We start from the raw sequence: 24,230 nt of genomic DNA, 5'->3' as shown, positions 1-24,230 counted from the left end.
AAATACTTATTTCCCCCACTATATGTCCTTGTATATAAAGTACAGGTGGAAGGAGATAATGATGTGGTTGTGCCAAATACAAGAAGCATGGAGTAGAACTGACGAACATGTCACATAAGACATCCTCTCAGGCTGTATGCACACAGTGCGTTTTTCCACATAAAATAGGCCAAGAACGCTAGGGAATCCTTATGTCAGCTAATTCAATGACAATCCTGAAGTGCTGTGCACATGATCAGTAATTTCCTTTTGAGTATTTGCAGTGCATTTTTTTCAGCATCATGTCAATTCTTCGTGCAGATTTTTAGCGTTTTTCACCCATTGACTTTTGAATCAATCAAATCCACAGCAAAAACGCAGGTATAAAATTGTATGGTTTTTCCCACCACTGGCGGTTCTGATTGGCGGTAATGTTACCATCGGTCGATGTCAGCGTAACCCCGCAGCTGTGACCCACGGTAAAAAGCTTACCGCAGGTGTCAGCTGATGAGACTACGTCTGCTGTCACTGATAACCGTGATAGCAGGCACGGCTGATGGGAGTAGTAGTCTCTCGTCAGTCGGCGCCTGTGCTCAAGCTTTAAAAAATAAATATTTAAAATAATTAAATACATCAAATAAAAAACACATACTCGCCTAACACCAAATCCCCAGTGCCCTTGTCTCCTATAAAAAAATTAAAATAAAAAAAAAACACACCTCAATTCCCAATCCCCAAGTACCCAGTAAAAATAATAAAACAACCATACACTGTCCTGTCTGCCATAGTCCACATAATCCAGTGTCCCACAGCAATCTTAATTGTAGAACAGTCACATCAGGAGATGTGCCTGCTCTAACCGGCTGCCTGCTACACACTGACCGGACCGCAGTGTATAGCGCTGAGCTGCAGTAAGAGAGGTCACACAAGTTCATCATGGCACCACCGCTACATGAGAACTTCTCTTGTAGAGGTGGTGCCGTGAAATCAGTGGGGCTCATCAGCTGATGAACTCAGGTGAACCTTCTCACCGCTATACACTGCAGGAGTGATTACCTTCTGTGTCAGTGTGTAGCCGGCTGTCCTTGAGAGCAGTCACATCAGTGACTGCACTCAAAGCCGTCAGGATCGTTGTGGGACATTTATGGATTATCATCTTTGTGGAGAGGTGAGGAATATTGTTATTAATTCTGTTACAGGGAACCTTGGCTTCAGTGGACTTTTGCGATGACGTGAGAATGGTTTAATTCAGATTCAATAAAGGAGTCTGTCATTTTTTATTTTTTTTATAATACCACTATGGGGGTTAGTAACGGGGGGTGTCTTATAGACCCCTCTACATTACTAACCTCCTGGGCTTTATGTCACCTGACAATACAAAGGTTACATCAACCCCCCAACTATCACACCACTTGCTACCACTCCAGGGCAAGTGGGAAGAGCAAGGCTAAGTACCAGAATTGGTGCAACTTATGGATGCGCGATTTCTGGGGCGGTTGAGAGCTGATGTTTTTAGTCTGGAAGGGGGTCAATATCCATGGCCCCTTCTTAGGCTATTAATATCAGCCTACAGCTGTCTGCCTAGCCTTTGCTGGGTAGATTTTATAGGGGGACCCAACGTCAATTTTTTTTCTGGGGTCCCCCTGTAAACTAGCCAGTAAAGGCTAAGCAAACAGGTGTGAGCTGATATTATTAGCCTGGAAACCTTTATGGCTATTGGTGCCTTCCCAGAATATTAACATCAGCAGTCAGCTTTCCCTCTGCTGGTTATGAAAATTACGAGGGAGCCCACACAAATTTTTTTTTTTTGTCAAAATTAACAAGTATCATGGTGCACATGATTTCTGCCAGTTGATGTTTGGTTACAGCCTATGTAGATTTGTTCTGTTAATGTTCCTATATAGGCTGGTCACAATGTGTGTGTTTATTTAACTTTACTTACCAGTTTAGTAATGAGGGTGTCTGGCTGACACATCTTCATTACTAAAGCTAGGGCTTGGTGTCAGAAGCACCTGCTGACATGAAGCCTTAATCCCATTAACCCCGGATGCCACTGCATCAGAACGAAAAAGAATGTCTTGAACCAGGAAATTACATCACAATTTTTTTATATCATCTTTTATTTAGCTAAAAAAAATGCTTGCTGAAATTTCTGCAAGATTTCTGCATCTCTTAGCAGCAAAAATACATGTTTTTGCATGCAAATAAGCAGTGTGCACACATACCCTAAAGATTGTCACTTATAGAAGCACTTATCCCATCAAAATTTGTATCCTCTTAAAATACTGCAGCCATCATATAGCACTAATTACGGTACTTAAAATTGCTAGTTTTGCTATTCTACCCATCTTTTTTTTTCCCCATCAGGTCTATGACATCATGTGCTTAAGAACTGACTAGCTGAATTCTTCTAAGCTCTATGTAGAAACAGGAGGTCAATTTTCTCTGCACAAGTCATGAGTCACTGAAAGAGTCCTTGGCAGGAGGAGGAGGGAGCATCTGGGTCAGGAGTTAAAGAGGAAAAAGATTTATGCCAGGACAAGATACTTCCTATTTCTTCGTAGAGCAGAGTTAACTGCGTAGAAAGGCAAAATTAGCAATTCTAAGTACACAGTGCTATATGATATGATGATTGCAATATACTAAGAGGATAAAAACTTTGATTAGAGTGTTTCATTAAAGGAAGTTGTCCACAACTGGATAACGTGTTACGGGAAGTGTGGGAACCATACTTCCCTCCTAGACTGGGGCCGTTCCTCTGTATTCAGTGCTACATCCCCTGACAGGTCCCCTGAAATCAGTTTGCGGCACGTTTGCTGCAGTTTTCACATTCTGTCAAGGAAAAAAGTGTTTCCTGCGCTAGACTAAATGGCAATCAGGAGTAGAAACAGCCTGTAACGCTTTCTATGACCCCCTTCACATGTCCATATAATACCGGTACCAGAAAAAAAGGTGTTTCGGATCAGTGTGCCAATGTTAAACACGTACGGCACATGGATGTCATCAGTGTTCGGTACGTATTTCACTTGGACCCATAGAGTTGTATTGGCCCTTATCATCCTTGCGGACAGGAAAAACGGACATGTGAAGATCACTATAGGTTTTAATATGTACGTGTGGATGCATGTCTCCGATACATTGTGAAGGGGGCCTAACACGCGTACTGTCTAAGTATTTTAACTGAATAGGAATGGTGGTTTCTGCTTTATATAGAATATCCTTGAAGACAGCACGGGGGGACGGGCATCACCAGGGAGGCACATAGGTCACCGGGGGGACACAGATCATGGGGGGAGCACAAAGATCACAAGGGGGCACAGAGATCACCGGGGGGGGGGGGCGGCACATAGCTGGAGGGGACAGAGATCACAAATATCACAGGGGGTACATAGCAGGGGAGCACAGGGATCATAGGGGGGCATATAGCTGGTGGGCACAGAAATCAGGGTAGCATAGCTGGGGGAGCAGAGAGATCACAGGGGGAACAGATCAAAAGAGGGCACATAAATCACAGGTGGCACATAGCTGGGGGGGCACAGGGATGAGAAAGGGGCACAAAGCTGGGGCCAGAGAGATTACGGGGGCATAGAGTTGGGAAGCACAGAGATTATATTGGGGCGTATAGCTGGGGGGGCACAGATCACCAGCAGAAAGTCACAGAAATCACCAGCAGACATGCACTGAGCTGCCAGAACAGAGATCGTTCTGGACTCTCTGGCATCGGCTCCTCTTCCGGGACAGGAGAGCATTGGGCGCTAACCCCGCCCACCCCGATGATCGTCATCATTAATGTGCAGGCAGTTCTGTAATAAACGCTGTGTGCACTTGGGGGTTAAAGGGCTGGCAGGATACGGCTGCCGCCCGAGCATTACAGACTCCGGGGACCTGCTGGCGAGCCACATGAAAAGTCACCGCGGGCCGCATGTGACTCATAGGCTGGAGGTTCCCCACCCCTGCTTTAAGAGGTGGAGGGGAAGTCTTCGGCTCAGTGCACATTACATTTGCCCCTACTGTTTGGCGAATATATCCAAAAGGGTGACCAGAAAATTGCCCACATGAAAATTGCCCACACGGAAAATTGCCAATTACAGCATCACAAAAGTTTCAGATCTATATTTCAGGTGCAAGGTGAGGATGTTCACATAATATGTGATCAACTTGTGATTTACAGTTGACCTAGTGCAAAACTGCAAAACTGATGATCTGTGGTTTGCAGCAGTCTGTCATTCTCAGCAATAGATAGATCTAGTCTGCTCTCATCTCTCACTGATTCTGCCTTACTCCTCCCACCAGCCCAGAGCAGCAGCACATGCAGAACCAGCAGCAGTGTGATCCAGAGGAGCCATCACTGCTATCAGTGCTCACAAAAGTATCACTGTATTATCTGTGGAGTTACATGGGACTGCATGTCACATCTAATACATTATCATCTCAGTGGGAGCCCATCAAAAGCAGGGCGCTGCTGGCAGAGATTGTTGGTACTGGAAGCCCAGAAGGCACAGCAGAAAGGTGAGATTCTGTCACTTGTACCACTTTGTGTTCTTGCTGAGAATGTATGATATGCTTTTGCAGTGGAGTCCGATGGGCCCCAGTGCGAAATTTGGCCCTTCCCCCCCCCCCCCCCCCCCCCCCCACACACACACACACTTTGGTCAGATGTATGGGCCCCTGTAGTGTTCTAAATTCTATAAAGACGTATGAATTGCCCCCCTCCCCCTTCATTATGTAGTAATGTCCCCCTTACTGGTATATGCCCATCACCCTGATGAATATGTCTGCATCCTGGTATATATGTCCTAATGCTGGTATATATGGTCCCCATCCTAGTATGTATGGTCCACATGATCTCCATCCTGGTATTTATGCCCCCTTTCTGGTATATATGTCCCTATCCTGGTTTACATGGTCCCCAATCCTAGTGTGTGTCCCCGTTCTGACCCTAATGCATAATTAAACACAATAAGGCTATGTGCACACAATGCAGAATTGGTGCAGAACTGCAGCTGATTTTTCTGCTGCAGAAACGCTGCAGAACTGCACTGTGATTTACAGTACAATGTAAATCAATGTGAAAAAAAGCTGTGCACATGGTGCAGAAAAATCTGTGCAGAAACACTGCAGATTTCAAAGAAGTGCATGTCACTTCTTTTGTGCAGTTCTGCAGCGTTTCTGCAGAAATCTGCAGTGGTAAAATCTGCACAAAAAACGCACCTGCGGATTCTGCCAGGAGATGCAGATTTAGTGCAGAAAATTCTGCACCACATTTCCTACGTGTGCACATAGCCTAGGATTGGGGACCACGTAAACCAGGATAGGGACATATATACCAGAAAGGGGGCATAAATACCAGGATGGAGATCATGTGGACCATACATACTAGGATGGGGACCATATATACCAGCATTAGGACATATTCACCAGGATGATGGGCATATATACCAGTATGGGGGACATTACTACATAATGAAGGGGGAGGGGGCAATTAATGCATCTTTATAGAATTTAGAACACTACAGGGGCCCATACATCTGACCAACGTGTGTGTGGGGGGAGGGCCAAATTTCGCACTGGGGCCCATCGGACTCCACTGCAAAAGCACATCATACATTCTCAGCAAGAACACAAAGTGGTACAAGTGACAGAATCTCACCTTTCTGCTGTGCCTTCTGGGCTTCCAGGACCAAATATCTCTGCCAGCAGCAGTGATACTTTTGTGAGCACTGATAGCAGTGATGGCTCCTCTGGATCACACTGCTGCTGGTTCTGCATGTGCTGCTGCTCTGGGCTGGTGGGAGGAGTAAGGCAGAATCAGTGAGAGAAGAGAGCAGACTAGATCTATCTATTGCTGATAATGACAGACTGCTGCAAATCACAGATCATCATTTTTGCAGTTTTGCACTAGGTCAACTGTAAATCACAAGTTGATCACATATTATGTGAACATCCTCACCTTGCACCTGAAATATGGATCTGAAACTTTTGTGATGCTGTAATTGGCAATTTTCCGTGTGGGGAATTTTCCTGTGGGTATTTTTCCAGTGTGCATTTTTCATGTGGGCAATTTTCCTGTGGGCAATTTTCAGGGAACCATTATACTCACCTGGGCGGGCGGCCGGTCCAATCCAATCGGCGTCATGGTCCGATCCGGGGCCTCCCATCTTCATAGGATGACGTCCTCTTCTTGTCTTCATGCTGCGGCTCCGGCACAGACGTACTTTGTCTGCCCTGTTAAGGGCAGAGCAAAGTACTGCAGCACGCAGGCATCGGGAAAGGTCAGAGGCCCAGCGCCTGCACACTGCAGTACTTTGCTCTGCCCTCAACAGGGCAGAGAAAGTACGCCTGCGCTGGAGCTGCAACGTGAAGACCAGAAGAGGATGTCATCTGTTGAAGATAGGAGGCATCGGACCGGGACCGCCCCTGGGTGAGTATAATATAACCTCTTTTTCTCATCTTTTAGGATACATCGGGGGCTTATCTACAGCATTCCAGAATGTCCTGAGTATGCCGATACCTCATATGTTGGGGTAAACCCCTATTTTGGCGCACGGGAGAGCTCGGAAGGGAAGGAGCACTGTTTTACTTTTTCACCCCAGAATTGGCTGGAATTGATATCGGACGCCAACCACACCCCTAACCCCAACACACCCCTAACCCTAATCCCAACCATAACCCTAACCACACCCCTAACCCTAATCCCAACCTTAAATGTAATCCTAACCCTAACTTTAGCCCCAACCCTAACTGTAGCCCCAACCCAAACTATAGCCCCAACCCAAACTGTAGCCCCAACCCTAACTGTAGCCCCAACCCTAACTTTAGCCCCAACCCTAACTTTAGCCCCAACCCTAACTTTAGCCCCAACCCTAACTTTAGCCCCAACCCTAACTTTAGCCCCAACCCTAACCCTAATAGGAAAATGGAAATAAATACATTTTTAAAATTTCATTATTTTTCCCTAAGGGGGTGATGAAAAGGGGTTTGATTTACTATTTGTAGCGGGGATTTTTAGCGTATTTTTATGATTGGCAGCTGTCACACACTAAAAGACGCTTTTTATTGCAAAAAATAGTTTTTGCGTCTCCACATTTTGAGAGCTATCATTTTTCCATATTTTGGTCCACAGAGTCATGTGAGGTCTTGTTTTTTGCGGGACGAGTTGACGTTTTTATTGGTACCATTTTCGGGCACGTGACATTTTTTGATCGCTTTTTATTCTGATTTTTGTGAGGCAGAATGACCAAAAATCAGCAATTTGTGAATTTCTTTTTTTTTTTTTTTTTGGGGGGGGGGGGGCGTTAATACTGTTCCACGTTTGATAAGATTGATAAGGCAGTTTTATTCTTTGGGTCAGTACGATTACAGCGATACCTCATTTATATTTTTTTAATGTTTTGGCGCTTTTATACGATAAAATCTATTTTAAATAAAGAATTATTTTTGCATCGCTTTATTCTGAGGACTATAACTTTTTTTTTTTGCTGATGATGCTGTATGGCGGCTCGTTTTTTTGTGGGACAAGATGACGTATTCAGCGGTACAATGTTTATTTATATCCGTCTTTTTGATCGCGTGTTATTCCACGTTTTGTTTGGTAGTATGATAATAAAGCATTGTTTTTTGCCTCGTTTTTGTTTTTTTTTACCGTGATCACTGAAGGGGTTAACTAGTGGGACATTTTTATAGGTCAGGTCGTTACGGACGCGGCGATACTAAATGTGTACTTTTATTTATTTTTGATAAAGAAATGTATTTATTGGAACCTTTTTTTTTTTTTTTTCATTATTTAGGAATTATTTTTTTACACATGTAAATATATTTATTTTTTTACCTTGTAACATTGCCCCGGTGGGGGGGGGGGGACATCACAGTATAGTGTCAGATCGCTGATCTGACACTTTGCAAGTGCACTGACAGGCACTGCAGGAGGCTTGCTGAAAGCCACCTCCCTGCAGGACCCGGAAGGAGCCCAGCAGCCATTTTGGATCCAGGGCCTGCAGGGGGGAGGAGGAGGTAGGAGACTCTCGGAGCAACGCAATCACATCGCGTTGCCCCGAGGGTCTCGGAAGCACGCAGGGAGCCCCCTCCCTGCGCGATGCTTCCCTATGCCGCCGGAACGCTGCGATCATGTTTGATCGCAGTGTTCCGGGAGTTTAAGTATTGGATGTCAGCTGTAATAATCAGCTGACACCCGGCGGCGATCGGTGTACTATGACGTACTATTCCATCCATGGGAAGTAGGGCCCACCCCACATGGACGGAATAGTACGTCTAATGGCATAAAGGAGTTATAGGGAACTTGTCAGAAGGATTGTGCACAGTAACCTACAGACAGTGTCAGGTCGGCGCCGTTATACGGAATAAAATGATAGCTTGATTGATGAAATCCGACTTGTGGATGTTGTTTAATCAGTATTTGGGAGGGGTCTTTATGTGGTGCTCTGTTTACATTTGCATTTATATGAGCTTATGACAGGTCACTGATCCCTCAGTTATCAGCCCCGTATTTTACATACTGAATATTATATTGTGCTGTTAGGGAAAAAAAAGTAACTTCATCAAAATTGCACCGGCGGCAGGTGGCTGCGCTGTAGCATGATACATGCCCATCTACTTTATGCCTATACTATTGTGGGGTAGAAAAGAAAATTATCTTCCTTGAAAATGGCAACAGTGCCTGCACAGTAGCCGCTGGCTTTTTTTTTGATGGAGCCAAATTTTCTTTTCTCCAGCAAAATGGCTCTGGTAATGGCACTTGCACAGTAGCATGTTAAACAACAACCACAAGACGGATTTCACCACCCTAGGTATCATTTTAATCAGTATAACTGCGCCAACCTGACACTGTAGGTTACTGAGCACAATGCTGCTGACAGGTTTACTTTAAGGGAAGAAATGCTCAAAAAAACTCAGATGGAATTCTTATACAAATGAATAAGAAGAGTTTTCCAATAAATGAGCTGCAAACACTACTGATCTGCTGACAGTGCCTGGTGGGGCACCATCTACAATTCCACATTTGGGCAACAGTAGTAATAATTAGGCATATTCCCTAATACACCAACGCCAGCAAGTTTCCCTGGCAATACTACATCTCCGAGATCTGGACTCCAGTGGCTGTGCGGAGCAAGGCACCACGGCAGCAGATGCTAATCCACTATAACGCCTCTTATCCCAGAGGCTGCACAGCATTAATCTTCCCGGGTGCCATTCCACAATCTCCAAGGTAAGGTAGAGACTTGATATCAGTCATTTCAATCTACTAATAATTTCTGGGTGAGCTATAAAAGTTTATTAAAAATCACATGCATATCACCTTAAAAACCACACTGGTATCACTGCCCCTTATTTGAAGTGCTATAGTAAGACTAAATGGTTATATATCACAAGAAAATTGTGGAGACAGACATTACAAGAGCTTACCAGCAAGGAGAACGCCTTTCTGGCGGATTTACTAGCAGGTGACACCTGAGCCCATAATGTCCATAATGGCGGTTCTAGAAAAGAATGTCTGGACCCTGACAGGTAAATGAACAGTGATGTGTTAGATCCATACAGTGCTGACCAGGTTACTAAGCATTGATGGGACAGAGCTCCATGATGGTGTGCGGGCGTCCATACAAAAAAACGCACAAAGTGAGAGGAGAATGTCGCTAACACCCGTGTCAGCATCTACACTTTCTTTTTGGTGGTAGGTTTCCTCATGCACCTACAATAAGTGAGACCCCCCCAATGGGGCCCATGCTTTGTAAACATTAACAGGATCTGTGTCCTCCCCTTTTCCTACCCAGTCCCTCTTTTTTTGCTTTAAAAGTCCCAATCGTCCATATCCAAATGCTCCAGATCAGACACAAATTCCGTTACGCCCTGGGTTCCCGAATTCCTGGCTCCTTCAAAGTTGGTAATGGGCGACACAGGACGGAGCAGCTCAGGGAGGGCTTCTGACACTCTGCGCTTTATCTAAGACAGAATGGAAAGGTTATATTACATACATCATATTGCCTTAGACCATCTCTTGTATGAAGGAATAAGCAGAGCAAGACGATTACCTGTTTGAAAAAGGAATGATTGAGCAGCGTACCAGCATTCGGCCTACAATGGAGAAAGTAAAGCTCATTACAGCACAAGTAAGAAGCCAAAATGTTCCCCATCTTCCTATAATTGTATCCAACATCATAGCTGGCCCTTTAAATCCTTGCCATACAAGTCCAGTGCGCAGTCCTACTAAGTGACTGACAGCTTTCCCTGTGAGAATCTGCATGCTGAGCTTTCAGTCAAGTAGATCAGCTCACTGGACTCTTGAGTCCTAAGTGATTAAGGATTATGAATAGGCAATACAACCACATATATCCATTGGATAAGTAATTAACATTAGATGGGGACGAGTCCTAATACCCCATTGATTGCTAGAAATGGAAACCCCTTCTCAAAGGTGAGCTGTTTCCATCACTCCCAAAGAGTCTGAATGGAGCTGTAGCATGCATGCGTAACCCTTTGATAAGGCAGCCATTTTTTAATTTTTGGCAATTTCATTTTTTATTTATCATTTAAAAGCCATAACACTTGTTTTATTTATAAAAATAAAAAGTTATTTTCCCAGAGAAGTAGACGCTGATCTACTAAGCTCCTCATGCTTTACAGTATATAACAACGTGCTGAAAATTCCCCTAGGTTAGACTATTACCTTTTCTTTTGTCATTAGGGTCACACATGGAATCTAATTCTTAGTGCACCCTACGACTTATCTGCATGTAAATGTAGTTATATCTGTTCCAGCTGACCCTGCTCACCTAAGTTCAGGGTTCCTCTGCAGACACAGCTCCACCAAGTTGTGAAAATGAGGAGAGAAGCTGCGATTGTATGGGTGCATGCTCGGCTCCCCGTTGGAAGGGCGACAGGAGGTCCCCTCGCCAATGCCAGAGTCGGCTCCTGAGCGAGAGGTCATCATGGTGAGTTCGGAGGCAGGGATTGTAGCGGTGTCCAGCAGGCAGGGTACGGTGCCATTCAATTTCTCCAAGAGCATCTGGAGAAAAGTGGAAGGAGAGATTACTGAAACATTAAAAGAGGGCTCTCAATCCCAGGCAATCACATCAAGCTCTAATGGTCCATTTACACTGCATGAATAGTGGGAACAACTACTCTGAGGAACCCTCGTTTCAAAATGATCATGCAGTCTAAATAGGCTGCCGATCACCTGATGAATGATCAAAACGCTTGTTCGTCGGGTGAAATTATCATTTCAGATGCGCAATAGGTCATCGTTCTCAACAGCACATCTTCCTCTATAAATAGGACTCGCACTGTCAAGAACTACAGCATCCTGTACTCACTGAGCGATCCATTACAGATCATTTAGAGTGTACCTGATGCCGGGTCAGCCTGTGTAAGCAGGCTACTAACCAACCGCCGACTAGCAAGTATGCTCCTTTACCACTGCGCATAGTACAAAGTAAACGCGGCTTAAGCCCTACACCTTACCTGTGTTGCTGGCATGTCTTTGAATGGCACGTGACCATTAGCCAATTCACATGCTGTGATCCCAACACTGTAGATATCAGACTTGGCATCATATCCCTGCAAGTTCTAAGGAAAAGAAAAAGGACTGTAAAAATCCAGGAATATTAATGCACAACTAACAGAGAAATAGGTCACCTTACCTGCTGCAAGACCTCTGGGCTAAGCCATGGGAGGACCCTGGAGCTGTGCTTGGGAAAGTCATGGACGACTTTAAGACGCTGTCCATGGTTTATCATACTAAGAATGCTGCGCAGACCAGAAAGATAAACTTTACCGTCCACCGAGATCAGGATGTGACTGGCCTTCACGCTCCTAAGGGGAAGAGGATCAACACCAAGTTATGAGAATTTACCCCATTCCAATCAATTGGAGGAGACTGGGTAACCACTGCACTCATGGAGGATCCATTACGGCTTGCTCATGAGATCGGACACAGGAGAGCCAGCATGTCCAGGGCAGCCAGAAGCAGTTACGACACTTACATCTGAAAAAGCTGCACCAACATGGTCACCATTCAAGCTCCTTGAATACCAGATCTGCGTAGTTAAGTAGCAATACTGGTAGAAAGATTCATTAGTGAATGACTAAAGCAGTTTGTTTTTTGTGAAGCTTGGTGACCATCTCTGCGGGAAACGTAGATGCAGCCATCTACATTTTTGAGAAGATGTAAAACATTAGAAGACAGGAACGGGCAACTGAAGCGATAAGTGAAGGTTGGATGGAATCACCTGTGCACATATCCCATGTGATGGATGTAATCCAGGGCTTTCAGCACTCCCAGCAGGATGTAAGCGATGGCCAGCTCACTCATGCCATCTGTGAAGTGTGTGCAGATCAGATCTTTGGCTGATCCTGTAAGAAAAACCACAGTAAGCGTAGTCAGGGGAGCGCAATGTACCCTCAAAGAGCATATAGGGCACATGTCCCTGTGGACAACCCTCTTGCATTGCCCTGTTATTCATGAGCCAGGTGTCCCCCCATTCTACTCACCATAAGCCATAAATGGGGTGACTACCCACAGCTCATTATCAGCAATGAACGTGGCTCTGTACGGAAGGATGTTGGGGTGATTGAACAGCTTGGATACATGAAGTTCAGTCTAAGAAGAAACAGGATAAATGGAATGACAACGTTTCGGGTGATCCTCGGTTATAGGCTTAGGATATTCGATCATAAAGCTGAGGCTCACATCACTGCTCTATGTGACCTCACGTTCTCCATTCCTTTTTTTCCACGATTCCTAAAATTGTTCTTATGTCACATGCAACCCCGCCCTCACCTGTGACTACTCACACATGACACTCGGTCAATATTTATCTGCTGAAATGCTCTCTGCAATTGCGTGGCCTAATTCTTCATCTGCGAGTCACCTGACATCATGACACTGCCTGTTACTTGCACCTATGTGTGTTCACCTTACCTGCAGGAAAGCAACCATGTCATTTGTGCAGGACTCCATATTAATCCTTCTGATACAAACGTACTCTCCGGACGGCTTATAACGAGCCAAGTTGACCGTCATCAGGTCCTCAAATCCTTTTCCTAGAAAGTAAAAAAAATATATATCCAATACAGAAAATCAAGTAAGAGGTTCCAGCATTTTTATAGAATTGAAGGGGTTCTCCACACCATTCACATCTCATATACACGGGATTTGTGGGGATTCCCATATGCCCAAACATTATCAGTATGAGACTGCATGCCCCTCGTTTGTAGAGGAAAAGACATTACATGCATCAATCATGTCTAGTCCTTGACATTTTCCTATAAGAATACCTAAAAATCAGTTAGAGATTATCAGAAGACCTGCAGCTATAACTAAGGATCTTTTCTTTTTAATAATGACCTGGTGACTATATTCCGTGTGTCAATACAGTTATGGTGACCCAATATGATTCATTACGCACACATTATTATATATATATATATATATATATATATATATATATATATATATATATATATATATATATATATATATATATATATATACATATATATATATATACATACATATACATACACTCACCGGCCACTTTATTAGGTACACCTGTCCAACTTCTTGTTAACACTTAATTTCTAATCAGCCAATCACATGGCGGCAACTCAGTGCATTTAGGCATGTAGACATGGTCAAGACAATCTCCTGCAGTTCAAACCGAGCATCAGTATGGGGAAGAAAGGTGATTTGAGTGCCTTTGAACGTGGCATGGTTGTTGGTGCCAGAAGGGCTGGTCTGAGTATTTCAGAAACTGCTGATCTACTGGGATTTTCACGCACAACCATCTCTAGGGTTTACAGAGAATGGTCCGAAAAAGAAAAAAAATCCAGTGAGCGGCAGTTCTGTGGGCGGAAATGCCTTGTTGATGCCAGAGGTCAGAGGAGAATGGGCAGACTGGTTCGAGCTGATAGAAAGGCAACAGTGACTCAAATCGCCACCCGTTACAACCAAGGTAGGCCTAAGAGCATCTCTGAACGCACAGTGCGTCGAACTTTGAGGCAGATGGGCTACAGCAGCAGAAGACCACACCGGGTACCACTCCTTTCAGCTAAGAACAGGAAACTGAGGCTACAATTTGTACAAGCTCATCGAAATTGGACAGTAGAAGATTGGAAAACCGTTGCTTGGTCTGATGAGTCTCGATTTCTGCTGCGACATTCGGATGGTAGGGTCAGAATTTGGCGTAAACAACATGAAAGCATGGATCCATCCTGCCTTGTATGGAGCATCTTTGGGATGTGCAGCCGACAAATCTGCGGCAACTGTGTGATGCCATCATGTCAATATGGACCAAAATGCTTCCAGCACCTTGTTGAATCTATGCCACGAAGAATTGAGGCAGTTCTGAAGGCAAAAGGGGGTCCAACCCGTTACTAGCATGGTGTACCTAATAAAGTGGCCGGTGAGTGTATATACACACACACACACACACACACACACACACACACACACACACACACACACACGTGCTTCTCACTAAATTAGAATATCATCAAAAAGTTAATTTCAGTTCTTCAATACAAAAAGTGAAATTCATATTATACAGAGTCATTACAGAGTCATCTATTTCAAGTGTTTGTTTCTGTTAATGTTGATGATTATGGCTTACAGCCAATGAAAACCCAAAAGTCATTATCTCAATAAATTACGATAATTGACAAAAAAACTACTACAAAGGCATCCTAAGTGTTTTAAAAAGGTCCCTCAGTCTGTTTCAGTAGGCTCCACAATCATGGGAAAGACTGCTGGACTTGACAGATATACAAAAGACAGTCATTGACACACTCCACAAGGAGGATAAGCTACAAAAGGTCATTGCTAAAGAAGCTGGATGTTCACAGAGTGCTGTATCCAAGTATATTAATGGAAAGTTGAGTGGAAGGAAAAAGCGTGGCAGAAAAAGGTGCACAAGCAACCGGGATAACCGCAGCCTTAAAAGAATTGTTAAGAAAAGGCCATTCAAAATTTGGGGGTGATTCACAAGGAGTGGACTGCTGCTGGAGTCATTGCTACAAGAGCCACCACACAGACATATCCAGGACATGGGCTACAAGTGTCACATTCCTTTCATCTGAAAACAACACCTTGGACCACTGAGCAACAGTCCAGTTCCTTTTCTCCTTGGCCCAGGTAAGACGCTTCTGGCATTGTCTATTGGTCATGAATGGCTTCACACAAGGAATGTGACACTTGTAGCCCATGTCCTGGATATGTCTGTGTGTGGTTGCTCTTGAAGCAATGACTCCAGCAGCAGTCCACTCCTTGTGAATCACCCACAAATTTTGAATGGCCTTTTCTTAACAATCTTTTCTAGGCTCCGGTTATCCCGGTTGCTTGTGAACCTTTTTCTATCACACTTTTTTCTTCCACTCAACTTTCCATTAATATGCTTGGATACAGCTCTCTGTGAACATCCAGCTTCTTTAGCAATGACCTTTTGTAGCTTATCCTCCTTGTGGAGTGTGTCAATGACTGCCTTTTGTATATCTGTCAAGTCAGCAGTCTTCCCCATGATTGTGGAGCCTACTGAAACAGACTAGGGGACCTTTTAAACGCTCAAGAAGCCCTTGCAGGGTTTTTTTTTTGTTAATTATTCTGATTTACTGAGATAATGACTTTTGGGTTTTCATTGGCTGTAAGTCATAATCATCAACAGAGATATACATATACACATTTAATTTTCTTTAGCTGCTTTAAAAAAAATAAAAATAACTACCAAAAGAAGAAATTTTGTTTCTGTCTCCATGTTCTAAAAGCCATATCATTTATTTTTTACTCAAGCTGTATGAGTTATTTTCCTTTTTTTCTTTTGCAGGACAGGCTGTAGTTTTAATTGGCATCATTTTGGGGTCCACACAACCTGAGATCACTTAACCAGTATACAATACACGCCAATATTATAGTACTGCAGTCCATTGTACATTTCCTAATCTATTATAAAACCCAACTTTATAGTTATAAGGACATGGTAGACACCTTAAAGCTAAAACAAACCGCACTGTACTCCCCTTTCTGGGACCACCAGTCTCCGACACTGTTCCCAGTGTCTGGCATTGGCTGAGGCAACGTCACGTTGATAGCACAGCAGCCAATCAAACAGCTCAGTGGCTTTGGCGGTGCGCACCCGGGTAGACGGAACTACCTGTTTAGAACCGCTGAGTTAACAGATTGGCTGCTGTGCAGTCAGCGTAACGTCAATGTCGCAACAAATGCCAGCCACTGGGAGCAGCGGCGGAGACAGGAGGAAGGTAGAGAGCGAATTTTTTTTTTTATATAGCAAACTTAATTTAGAGGGGTTGTTCTCATTCAATTAAATTTCTCATCTGGCTGCATATATGACAATGGCTTCTAAAACTTTATGCGAATCATAGAGGTCACAAATGGTTAAAAAAAATTGTTGCAATCTTTAGAATACTTCCTGCTCTTCACAGAGACTCAGACTCTACTGTACAATTATTTGTAATGAGCATGCTCTCATCTGGGCAAAGATCATTGTGCAGAAGGAGGGAGGAGGTGAGCTGTAACATCACCTATTGTCAATGGTGAATCCTATGTTACTTACTGAATGTACACGTGATGCCTTTCATAATGTCTGTGATGATAATGAGACTGCTGAAAAGTCTTCTGTAACAGGAAGTACGAGTCAAAGCAGTAGTGGTTAAAGTTGTTGGGTTTTTTTTGTTTTTTTTCCTCTCATTATACATAGAGGAAGTGCTCCTAGGCAGTCCCAAGAGATATCAGTATCCTCCCCCGCCTCAAGCTCACCTCTTACCTATGACAGTGAGCAAATCATAGCAATTATTGTCCGGTGTGTATACCCCCATGGTGTCCGGACCTCGACACGAGGCTATAGACTCAGCGCTGGCTGCTTCATCCGTCTGGAAGTGAGGGACAAAGAAAATAACATGAGGTCATTACACTGCAAGAAAAGGTATCAGAAAATAAAACTACATAAAAACTACGGAGACACAAAATATCTGACCTGCAACAAAACAACAACATGGCGTCTCATTAGGATGTTGTATTAATGGAATGAGAATGATTATCAGTGGATTACACGATGCACGAGGCTCTAATATTATTTGTAGCGATTGGGCCTTAGTCTGTTATACTTCTGAGCTGCAATCATAATTCTGCCAGACGCAAGAGTTGAAATCTCCCAGCATGCCCTATTAGTTCCGTACCTTCCTGTGATGATTTACAATCTGTGCAATGTCATTGTTATATCAGGCACTATACCATAATCTCATGTATAAAAAAAGTTACCGTAACTGCCGTTCTGAATCATATGAGCTCATCATGCTTGCTGACTGCTTCCAGCAGAATTTTGCATGTAGCTCTTAAGTATAATACATATTATGTTTTTTAAATGGTCCCAAGATGTAGACATACTCTCAGGCCATCATCAGTAGTTGGTCAGTATTTTACATCAGTATGTGTAAGTCAAAACCAGGAGTGGAACAATCAGAGGAAATGTATAATAGAAACACGTCACCACTTCTGTCACTTACTGGGCTGATTAGTGTAGTTTTGAAAAAAATAATTCTTTTATCAGCAGGAGATCATCACTAGAGGACTAGTAAACCTGCTGCCAGGTAGTCCTACCATGCCCCCCACCACAGATAGGCATTTTTCTGCCTATGCACAGTGTACACAGAAAGCTGACAGTGGTGTGGGCGGGGTTATACACAGCTCAGCATTTAGAAATCTAGTAGATCTGCAGCAGAGAAAACAGTGATTTTATTAAAACTGCAGCAAGCAGCCCATTAAGTGACACATCAATGGAATCAGGGTCTCTGCCCATACATTATGCTGCTCTCAGATGAGGGAGAAAATACATGGTAACAGATTCCCTTTGACATAAATCATAAACAGATTATATATGAAGAACTTACTGTCAGGATAAAACTACATTGCTTTTCCTTTATTGGACAGTATTCTGAGTGAATGCTATACCTCATCAAAAAACTTTTATACGTGGAAAGGAAGAATACCTCTAGTATTCATGGGCATCTGATAACTAGGCTGTCATTTAAAAAGAATTGTTCCTTGGAAAAATTTTCGGGCACCATCAACTTTAGTATACACCGTACTAAAGTCCCCCACTGACAAAGCTGCGGGTGAAACGTGCGTAGAGGTTCTTGGACCAGGCTACACACATTCCCCTTGTGATACATCCCCAGACGTAAGTACAGCCCTCTCCAATCGGCAAACACAGGTCCCTTTTATAGTCTCCACACATAGCTGATCGAGTTGGGGATTTCAGTACCGATGACCACTACTGTACTTTTTAAAGGGAATGTAATGATAGATCATTCAGATCCAATGGCAAGACTTCAGCTGAGATAGTAATGTGAACGTCTCACGGTGCTAGCGGGGATTTCACCAAGGTCACAGTTCAGCCCGGCTGGGAACGCAGCCTCAGTGACCGTAGGTGACCTCGATGACGTCACTGATGCTGCGCTCACAGCAGCTCATTCACCAGTGGTTCTCAGCCTGGACGGTCACATCTTGGCACCGTCCAAGTTCAAAACTGTTTATCCCCAGACATGGATTACGGCGTGGGACAGAACAACAGACCGGTGAGGGATATTATTGTTTTTTATTTTGGTTTTCTTACAGAAGACGAGGGATTCAGTGGAATAAGGCATTAGGTGAGTATAAAAGTGATTGTTATTTTGAAATAAAAAAAGTAAAATTGTTTTATTTCATATAAAAGACTTTATACTTGCTGTGTGTTTATTTACCATATAACTATAGGATTAGTAATGTATAGTAATCCGTGGGCTTGATGTCACCGGAAAATACAAAGGTGACATCATCCCCACAAATATTAACCCCACTTGCCACCGCTACAGGGCAAGTGAGAAGAGCCGGGCAGCTGTCTGCTTTATTTAGCACGGCTGGGTATCAAAGATGAGGGGGACCACACACCTTTTTTTAGTTAATTATTTAAATAATTAAAAAATATGGCATGGGGACCCCTCTATTCTTGATAACCGCCCTTGCTGAAGCCGACAGCTGAGGGTTGCACCTAGCTGTGAGTTTTGCCTGGCTGGTTATCAAAAATAAGGGGGTACCAAAGCCATTTTTTTTTTTATTATTTATATAGCACGCAGGAGGCAGCTGATGAATACTCCCATCAGCCTCTCCTGCTCTCACTGTTATTAGCGACAGCAGGCGTCGGCTGATGGGAGCTGTAGTCCCATCAGCTGACACCAGTGACCGGAGGTGAACTGTACACCTTTGATCACAGCTGTGCAGTCACAACATCTTTTGGTAGCGTGGGAATGCGTCTGTCTGATCGGCAGTGAGGATTTCACTGCCGATCAGAAGTGGTGTTTGCCACACACATGACAGCGTGACAAACACTTGGTGTTTGGGCAGCCGAACCCAAACAGTAACAAGGACCTCCTGGTCAAGTCCGTGCCCAAACAGTAGGTGTTCGATACTGACGGCGAACTTTAATGTTTGAGTTCGCCCATCTCTACTTTCAAGTAATCATCTATTTGAAACTGATCCAGTAAACAAAGAACATTTCCCATAGACTTCAATATTAAAAACTGGATCCAGCTGAAATCAGTTCTTTAAAAACGGATAAAAAGGTTGTGTCTGCACAATGTTTTTGCCAACAGACTGCTGCTGGATGGGTTCCAACGGATGATTACTGGACATGTGAACATAGCCATAATTTGTTTAATTGACACTACTGTGGAACGCCAGGGGTCAGCTATAATGTATGGGGGACAAACCAGACAACTTGTTAATACCTGTGCAGCGCGACCACAGGGAACACTGTTCCTCTGACGTCAAAGATCTCTCCATGGAACGCAGACGAGTTGCGTCCTCCAGGGAGGAATTCTTTGTATGTAATCTGGCTAGCAGATAAAGGTCCTATATTGAGGAAGCTCCTCCATAATCCCATCATGTTCTAATAGGGTATTTAAATCAGACCGTCCCATAACCTGAATGGCAGTAAAAATAGTAGCAATTATCTAACTTGTGAAAGGACTTTGTCCTCTGTACTTTATTACCAATATTACACTACTAGTGGGAGTTTTCAAAACTTTAGTATTTACAGTACAAGTCTCATGTAACTTATCGGGAACCTGACAGTCAATTCATGCAGCCCAAACCGCAGCCAGGCATGATTTTCTCTCAGTCGTGATTCAGAAGACCTGTCAATCACCTGAAGCGGAGCGGTGAGACAAAGCACAGGGCTGGACAAAAGATGTGGACATCCAACAGCTCCTGCCAGGCACAGCCGTAGATGACAAATCAATAGAAAACCAGGTTATGAGCCTTTGACTACCTGACCAGAGGTACTACCTCTATAAACCATTTGAACTTAGTAGAACAGGGACTCCTTCACCCAAACAAGAAGGACATGATAGCACTATATCATTACCGGAGTGACTTGAGATGCTGATAACGAACATGATAATGAGATGGCAGATGTCATAGTAATGTGCAATACCAGAAAATGTGTGTGAGCTCCACAGTCTCATCCCAGCACCCTGGTCTAGAGGAAATCTTATTACTGACCCACCAAAGGATGCATTTTTATCTTTGGGGGCATATTCCGCTGTTATCCTCCAAGAGTCAGATATAACGTACTTTACCTGTGGTCCATGAATTAAGTTCATCTTAACAGTTTCCATCACGAGGGATAGGATAGTAGACAGAAAAATTACTATTACTATTGATATATGCCACGAAATAGAAAATCAAAAGGTCTTCATACTTAAATGCATAGTTTGTTGGCTAAAAATGTTTACACTATATCAGTTTCATTAAAAATGTTTAATTGACTTGTACAGCCTCTATGTATCACAGTGCGTAGCAGGCTGCAGAATGAAACCGTGAGTAAGTTTGTCTGATGGCAGTGACAAACTAGAAATCAACTTTGAAATTGGTTGGGAAGAAGAGAGATAGAGATTACAGGATCTGCTATCAGATTCAAGATTAACTCATCCTGCTCTGTACAGTGATATATAAAGGCTGTAGAAGCCAAGCAGTCCTAAATTTCTAACGAAACCCTATTGCAAAAGTGTCTTTTTTTTACCATTTTTTTTTACCAAAAATACACGCATTAAAATAATTATATATACTTTACTTGTATTGTTTCTTTTGGAATGTATTAAGTTGCATTAGAATTAGGATATTTAATATTGATATATGAAAGGTCAGAGGTATAATAAACTAATGGTAACTGAAAGGAAAGAACTCATATAGCTAAAAGGCTTGTCCTATTAATGTTAGGAGAACAACCCAAAAACAGATTGATCATACGGTGTCCTGTTGCCGGGACCGCCTCATCATCAGCTGGAATCTGCTGGCGACCCCAGCACAAAGGCCCTGATTAAGGCCGAAGTCACACTTGCGAGTGCAATGTGAGAAACTCGCTCAAATCTCTCACATCAATACCTGACTGCCTCCGGCACTCGGGACTGGAGCATGCGGATACCTGTATTTCTATGCAGCTGAACGCTCCGGTCCTGAGTGCCGGCGGCAGTGCCGGGTATTGATGCGAGAGATTCGAGCGAGTTTCTCACATTGCACTCGCAAGTGTGACCCTGACCTAATACTGATGTTTCTCCATGCCAGTCTTAATGTGGCTCATGCAGGAATAAGATGCGCCAAAGTCATTAAGAGGTGCACACCACTTCATTAATTTGGCACATCTTATCAGTGGCGTGCACATCCGGGTGCCTCGCCAGAAATGCTACTCCACTTAGGGGCTAAAGAAACATTTCTGGGATAAGAAATGATTTTTGATGAATTTGATAGCCGCACCCAATCACAGTCCCACCCAATCACAGTCCCACCCCTGCTCTGCCCACTTTTGGCGGAGCTGCCTGAAATGAGTGCAAAAACACCCCTAAAAAAAAAAAATCACAACATTTTTGAACAACTTTGTGCTGTCTAAAAGTTTCGTAACTTTACACCAGTGTTTTACGCCAGTTTTCCTTGCAGAAAATTCCCACAAGGGAAAAGGCACTTTTGACAGGTCACATTAAAAATCAATAGAATGACAGACGCTTTCAACCCTGGCTAATTGAGGGAGGTCCCGAACAAGGGAATCCCATCTGTGACCTTAAAATTCCCTCATCCATCGGAATACCGGAAAATGAAGATGCCCTGACCGGTCATACAATAATTGGAACTATAGGCCTTGAGCGTGACCAGGGTGCTGGGGATGAAACTGCGCCTCACATTGCGATGCCTCCATGCAGCACATACAGACACATGGTGCAGAGACAGGACGTCCCACTTACTTTCCTTCGAGAGTCCCCTAAATGCGAGTCTGGAGGGAGAGGAGGATGCACTCAGCTTATAACAGAACACGAATAGGACACAATGGCAGCTTATAAGGCTACGTTCCCATCATGAGCTCTTGGTGAGTTTTGGAGGTTGCTGATTTTCAGCACCCATTTTTGAAAATACGCAACATAAAAAAAAACTCACCAAAAACTCATCGAGGGAATGGAGCCTAAATGAAAAGTCCACTTTTGAATTTAATTTTATGGTCAAAGCCTACATAAACGTCAAAGAAGATTATGTTCTACTGATCTTCAGCTAGAGGCCGTTTTCTTCTCCCATAAATCCCGTTGATTGCAACTTGGGAGTGTACATAGATATAGGACTCCATAGGTAGTAGCAGCTCAGACGTGGCGTATAAGTGACATTTGAGCTCCCACTGGCTGCAGAATTTGGGGTATAGCTTTGTGTCTAAGTAGAGACTAAAACCATTATATACTAAAAAACTGAACAAGAGAACTAAAGTATGGTATCTGCAGAAATGGTCAGCATCCTAGATGGGTGTAAGAATGCAAAAAAGACAAAAGTGGAGTCCTCACAACGGCTCACCAGCCTGATAATATATAATACTCAGAAGTAGAGTAAAGCAACACTCCAGGCAAAATCTAGATGGTGTCACCTAGCGACCCTGGCCATCAATAAGATTAGTTATCCAAAGCCCCTCTCTGGTCGTGGACTAGGCAGGATATAGTGTGTTAGCTTAGCTTTGGGTATAGTAGATATAAATTAAGAAAAAAGAACAGTTTCCATATAAAAAGGCTAAAAATGACCTACCTCCAAAAAACTCCAACTCCCTCAAACCATCAACCAGGATCTTGTCTGAAACCCAACGCTGCGGAGAGAAAGAAAAAAAAAAGTCTGATGTCAACAGCCAGGAACAAATTTCCAGGGCCACACAAAGGACTGGTGGGGGATCAACTCCCTGGAACCCGACATTCAGCCGATTGAAGAATAGGAGTTTACTGCTTATCCCCTGAAACCCAATGGCCCTGATTAGTCAAGACCGGCCACTGGGGTCATGTGTCCATTTATTATGACTCCTAATGAATAATGGAAGGCGCAAAAAGGCGTGAGCCTTGCAACAAATATTTCTCCAGTAAGGGACTGTCGCCACCCCCCAATCCCAGTTCCACCCACTTTGTAGGAACTGGGAGAAATCAGCATAACAATGACAAAAGTCACAACATTTTTTGCACAGCCTCATGTTGTGCAAACATTTTTAAGACTTTTTCAAAGCTTTTTACCCCAGAATTCTCCAAAAAAAAAAAAACTATGATGAATTGGTGCCAATATGTAGTAGGATCAAGCTCCTTCTAATGGCGCCTGCAGGCGGCAAAAATCTCATTTAAAGGGAAAACGTGATGTGTTCAATTTAAAAGGAAAACTTTCACCAGGATTTTATACCCTACAACTTTAAAGATATGGCCGGGGAAGAGCTGGCAGCCGGTCCGGGACAAGTCTGATTTGTGGCAATGGTCCCTGGCTGGATCATTGCAGTTTATTTTCTCTGGAGCGGAATGGGCAACTTAAATCAGATGACAGTTTCCCTTTAAATGGACTGATCACAATTAAAGTGCAGAGGAAAATAAACTGACCAAGCGTATTTTTTAATGGGAATCGATTCAGTATGATTTATACTTTAGTCACATAAATATCTGCTCATTCTGGTCTTAGGAGTCCAGTGGGCGGTCCTACACATGTATTGACAGCCATCTCTGTGTGTACACACTAATACAAAAAAACGCTGTCAAGTGCAGAGCAGATTTGTCCACTAAACTCATTAAAAGGCTACCTGTCTGTAAGAATTAACCTAGAAAACTTGGGGTACTGCTCCCCCAATTCAGTCGTTATCTGGGGCTCCATTGCGCCAAAATTTATGTCTAAATCCTATGCAAATCAGGCTCCCAAATGCACT

At 43.5% G+C, this 24,230-nt stretch overlaps 1 protein-coding gene across 8 annotated transcripts in view; it reads right to left on the bottom strand.

Annotated features, from left to right (window-relative positions):
- Positions 1–9,245: 9,245 nt before the first annotated feature.
- Positions 9,246–24,230, bottom strand: part of STRADA (STE20 related adaptor alpha) — a 16,877-nt gene continuing 1,892 nt past the window's right edge. For 5 of the 8 annotated variants that reach the window (XM_077252751.1, XM_077252755.1, XM_077252753.1 and 2 more), the window contains 10 exons: positions 23,090–23,147; positions 16,767–16,872; positions 12,914–13,035; positions 12,484–12,592; positions 12,222–12,345; positions 11,634–11,805; positions 11,455–11,559; positions 10,767–10,999; positions 10,026–10,068; positions 9,246–9,936 (listed from right to left, as the gene is read on the bottom strand). In XM_077252751.1, coding sequence (XP_077108866.1) covers positions 9,784–9,936; positions 10,026–10,068; positions 10,767–10,999; positions 11,455–11,559; positions 11,634–11,805; positions 12,222–12,345; positions 12,484–12,592; positions 12,914–13,035; positions 16,767–16,818 — 1,113 coding nt within the window. In that variant the 5' untranslated portion in view covers positions 16,819–16,872; positions 23,090–23,147 and the 3' untranslated portion in view covers positions 9,246–9,783. Of the gene's footprint in view, positions 9,937–10,025; positions 10,069–10,766; positions 11,000–11,454; positions 11,560–11,633; positions 11,806–12,221; positions 12,346–12,483; positions 12,593–12,913; positions 13,036–16,766; positions 16,873–22,272; positions 22,302–23,089; positions 23,148–24,230 lie in introns of all 8 variants that reach the window. The other 3 variants (XM_077252747.1, XM_077252749.1, XM_077252750.1) reach the window with 1 other exon arrangement.

The sequence above is a fragment of the Ranitomeya variabilis genome, chromosome 4, assembly GCF_051348905.1.
Source record: "Ranitomeya variabilis isolate aRanVar5 chromosome 4, aRanVar5.hap1, whole genome shotgun sequence".
NCBI lineage: Eukaryota > Metazoa > Chordata > Amphibia > Anura > Dendrobatidae > Ranitomeya > Ranitomeya variabilis.
This window is presented reverse-complemented; position numbering and strand designations above follow the sequence as displayed.